This window comes from Montipora foliosa, chromosome 2 (genome assembly GCF_036669935.1).
Source record: "Montipora foliosa isolate CH-2021 chromosome 2, ASM3666993v2, whole genome shotgun sequence".
NCBI classification, from domain to species: Eukaryota; Metazoa; Cnidaria; class Anthozoa; order Scleractinia; family Acroporidae; genus Montipora; species Montipora foliosa.
Window position 1 is genome coordinate 48909522 of NC_090870.1, and position 5000 is coordinate 48914521.

At 34.7% G+C, this 5000-nt stretch overlaps 1 protein-coding gene across 3 annotated transcripts in view; it reads left to right on the top strand.

Annotated features, from left to right (window-relative positions):
- LOC137993404 (choline transporter-like protein 4) overlaps positions 1 to 5000 on the top strand; it is a 30749-nt gene that overhangs the window by 3040 nt on the left and 22709 nt on the right. For 2 of the 3 annotated variants that reach the window (XM_068839238.1, XM_068839239.1), the window contains 5 exons: positions 1286 to 1334; positions 2799 to 2872; positions 3388 to 3438; positions 3832 to 3859; positions 4057 to 4156. In XM_068839238.1, the coding sequence (XP_068695339.1) occupies positions 1286 to 1334; positions 2799 to 2872; positions 3388 to 3438; positions 3832 to 3859; positions 4057 to 4156 (302 nt within the window). Of the gene's footprint in view, positions 32 to 1285; positions 1335 to 2798; positions 2873 to 3387; positions 3439 to 3831; positions 3860 to 4056; positions 4157 to 5000 lie in introns of all 3 variants that reach the window. The other variant, XM_068839240.1, reaches the window with a different exon arrangement.

Genomic DNA, 5000 nt, shown 5'->3' on the forward strand with positions numbered 1-5000 from the left:
AGAGGATAAGTGATTTTAGCAGTTTAAAAAGGTATAGGTTCTTTGAATCATTCGCTGCGTCCAACTTGTCTCTGCCTTTTAGCCTTGCATACGCGAACGCACGCGCAAGTATGTTACTTGCCCATTGCTCGAAGCTGCATGCATGTTTAAAAGATGAAAAAATGAGAAGACATCGTTTTTCGTGAAAATTTTTCTAAAGATGATAAATTGGAGTTGAAATTGTGGATAGGTAGAGAAAAAAAAAATTCGGGATATTGTGTCCACTCCAGCGTTGTTTATCAACTGTACGTGTGAATCCGGTTACGCTTCTATGAGCTCGATTTGTTCTAAATTTCGTTGCACATTTTTTCGGATAGTTTTGCGAACACAGAACATCAGAAATAGATTGTGTTCAGTTCACCTAGTTTTCCTAGATATCATGTTTCTCACGACATGAGATAATCTGCAAAACCCTCTGCTTTCGTGCAAGTCGTTAATATTATATTTGCGATCGACTACGTACTGGAGAGTAAGCTTACGAATTTCGTTTGATTGATTTTTACATTTTTGCTTGCGTTTAATCACACAAAATCCTCATTCACCAGCCGTTGAAGTATTAGCATGCTCGTAACTTCTTCGAGTTTTACTTTGCGAAATATTGAATAAGTCTTACATTATTCCCGAAATTTGATATCGGCTTTGAAGGTCACGAACTCCGTCGAGAGAGAGATAACGAATATTTTTTGCACATGTAGTAATAATTATTAATCCAAAATTTGCTGCATTCATGGCGACAGTTAGTTGGTGAACATCCAACAAAAAGCTATGTTTCGGTTTAATTAACCACCTTCAGGCCAGCTGGGTGAAAAGCTTTCAATGTTTAAAATTGTTTTCTTAACACTTGAATGATATTGGAAATATTTACTGAACCAATGCTCAGTATCTTCAATTTACTCGATCAATTCAGATATAAAATACCAGAAAAATTTCGTCTTCACTTTACAAAAAATGTGGCAGACACCGAGCAACATTTTAAGAAACTTGCAGATGCTGTTCTATTTCCGTATGAAAGCCATAAATTGAGAACGCCATTTATGGCATACGTATCATTGCCGACAGGTGCCTTGGATGAAAATTATTACATAAATGACGGAGGTTGTCAGTCTAACAGCCTTAATTGTTAAAGTTCTCTTTGAAGGCTTTGAAAAATTGCAAATAAACCAAGGTTTTGTTGCCTGGCAATTCATAAATTAGTGTATTGGATCCCCTTAATATATTATTTAAATTATGTGCTTGAATTTATTAGGGGGAAAAAGGAAGCATGATCCGAATTTTAAAGGACCTATTGCCAACAGGTATGCCCAGTTTAGCAGATCTCTTAATACATGTTTAAATGTTAGTTTTAAGGTACATTATTCATCATCATCATCAATCCAGTTTTGATCCAGGTTTTATCCCTGTAAATGGGGGTGGCCAGATTTACCTCACTTTGTCAGCAATCTTTGTCCATGGCGTTCATAAATTGAATTGTCGTTGCTTTTAAAACTACATGTAACTCACCTAACTAATTCAACTTTATTCAAAAAGCAATAATTGAACTCAAATGGAACATATTACAAATCAGTAGCCTGAGAATGCTTAGTTAGGTACGTAACCACAAAAACAGAAATATTTGAACCAGTTACAACAGGACATCCCCAATTTTAAGGTCTGAATTAATATATAGTACCGGTATATCTCAACTGCTTGATTACACCAACACAAGGCACCACTTAGCTCCTTCCTCACTTCCTTCCTATATTTTTAATCTCAGCTGTGGAATGAATACTAATGGCTAATTTATCAGGGGCTTCAAATAAAATTTAAAGTTGGCGTCTGGTTTGAGTATAGTAACTGGCTGTTGTCATTGCCAAAAGAAATTTTAGGTTTGAAAGAAATCTGTCTTTGAGTACTTCAATTCAGGGTAAATAGTAGCCAACTTCTTTGAGTGAAGCAGCCAACAGTTTTTGTCGGCTGTTGGCACTACTTATGGCAAGTCAATATTACAGACAGAAAACAAAATCCTACCCTTGGAATTGGACTGAATTCTCTATTTCAAAAGTCCTAACCAGTCAAAAACTATCCCCTCCTTAAATCAAAATTAAGATTTTCAGTTTTCCTTGTCGCCAAATAATGGAATGAGATGTATAGAAAGGATTATGCAATTAACAAAAGGATCACAGTATATTGTGATGTTTATGACTTAACCTGATTAAGTTATGGGTAGATGAAATATTAATGTTAAAAGCATAACTTTCTTGCAATGAATTTAGTTTTGACTGAAATTTTGCATAAATGAACAAAAAAGGTCACAGGAAGCATTGTGAAGTGTTGGTGAATTGTTTCTGGGAAAAATTGATCTTGAATAACTGAAATCACAGAAGTTGTTCATATTATTAATTCTTGTAACCAAAACTTACAAGTGCAACTGCTAATAATATGGTTGCTTTGCTACATGTATGATTCAAATTTTTATATGATGTGATTATTATTGTGTAATATTTTGCAAATTAACAATGGAAAATAAGACCAACAAATTTTGAACCTTTCTTTTGTATCTGGGCAAATGTACCTACATGCTGAAATAAACATACAGCTGTAATATTAAGTTAAAAGCCAGTTAATTAAGCAGTGACAAGTGTGACGTGTATCCAAGTTTGAAATAGTCAACTTGGAGACGTTTGTTAACATTTATAGTTACTTTTTCAAAGTGTTACAGGTATGTCCAAATTATGGGTGTAAATCTTTCTTTTATGTTTAACTCTTATGTTATTTTTCAGGTCATGTACAGACATTCCTTGCTGCATTCTGTTTGTAGCTTACATTGTTGGTATGATTGTAGTTGGGGTTATTGGTAAGTCCCATTGTAGGGTAATCTTTGAAAGTAAAGATAAGTTTCCTCTAATTTCTGTGTTGCAGACTGAATGTAGAAATGAAAAATTGATTTTAATTTAAGTACAACTTTTGCATGTTTACCAGAGTTTTAATTATAATATTGAGACTTAAATTTTCTTACCTTCACACCTAACTAGTCTTGCATGACATTTTTCATTAACTTAACATTGAAATCTTAAATTAATTTCTGGAAATAAGATTATGTATGTTGTGGTCAGCTGTTGCACAAATGAAAACACATGATATTCACAATAAACCTGTTGTTGACGATAATAATAGAGGGCCTCCGGTAGTTCAGTGGCTAGAGCACCCGTACTAGATCACAGAGGGCTGTGGGTTCAATTGCCATCTGGGGCTCAGACTTTTCAGAGTTCACATTTGACGACACATTACATGTAACTGTATTTCTAACAATATAATACCTCAGTTCAAAATGTGAATGGATGTCACAATATTTTCAAATTGCATTTTCAGCATTTAAAGAAGGAGACCCAGACAGACTGCTTTCGCCAACAGATTCTAATGGCAAGTGAACATTATTTCTCTTATCTGTCCTTGAAGTAAACCTCTTAACCCCACTGACACTTAAAATGACTAAAATCTACAAGTAGCACTCTTGTGAGGGAAGGGGTTAAATCTTTGGTAAATAAAATGGGATTTGAAACTTCAGTAACCTCACCAAATGTGATCATTTCCACCTCCTTCAATACACAGTAGTCCACTCAGGTGCCTTTTAAAAAAGGCTGATCTTCAGCTTCCTCCCACCCCTCCCAAAAGGCATATGCTAATAAGTGGACAGGTATTTGTATTCTAAATAATTTATTAGAAAATGAGGTAAAACTATAATAGTTGTAACTTGTTTTAGTGTTTATGGTATAATGTTGAAAGGTTAAATTGTTTTTGTTGATCAATTTACAGGGAATATTTGTGGAAAAGGAGACAAGGCGTAAGTCAACATGGATTGCATTGATGATCATTTTAATGAATATTTCCTTTTAGTGAAAAAAAAAAAAATTAAGATTTATTTTTTTTCCTGGTTGGTTTGGTGAACTCTTTAATTAACTTGCATGCATTGGCTGGTAGAATATTCACAGTGAGAATCAATTAAATCAAGTTTGATTTGCTCTTTAACTTTTCTCTTAGGGACAAGAAATTCCTCCTGTTTTTTGATATCAGCACTTGTGTCACAAAAGGTGGAGACTTAGCACAGTATGTGAGCACTCCATCATGTCCCACACCACAGGTAAAAAAACATTCATGCATGCTACAGAAATAAAATTATTATTATAATAGCATGCATTGTTATTTTCAAACAATAATTATGGATGTCAAAGGGATAAGTGGTCCTTGTACTTATCTTGACAATTTAAGGATGGTGCCTACTATTGTTTAATGCGCATATGTTCTGTGCTTCTCAAGAGAGATAATTAAGCTTCAAAAGGCCTTTTTCGAAATATCAAATATTCAGCTTGATAGTGAGACAGTGAGGACAAAAACAATAGAAACACGTTGGAATTAGGGGGACATTGGGGTATATAAGAAACCGCAAAACTGAAGAAAAATGCATCCAAAACCACAAAACCGCCAAAAAATTCGGCCAAAACCAAAAACCGCATACAAAACCGTCAGAAAACCGATACAATGGTGACAAATGGAGCATACAGAGCAAACTACACTAACACTTTATTTCATAAAAGTATTTGTGAATGTTATGGACTTGTCTAATGTCTTCATATCTTTTAGTATCTGCTAAAATCATAGGGCTTATTTCTGCCGCTCTCTTGAGCCCGGACTTTGTGGGCTCATTTTCCGTAAAGCAGCTGGTAATGGAGTCAAGTTAACTTAGGAGAATTTGAACACATAAAGTCCTCTCTAAAATACTTTTGCAATCCCAAAAAGCTATGGCTCTGGAAACTTCAATCGAAACTCTTTAATTGAACATTTCTATTTGATAACTAAGACCTGACAGTTTGGAGATTCGAATGGAATGTTTAATCTTGGTCTAAAACATGCAATTGCACTGAGGAAGCTAACCGGTACTGTTTTTCCTGGGGGGAACTTCCATATAAAAAGGGGAGGGATGCTCA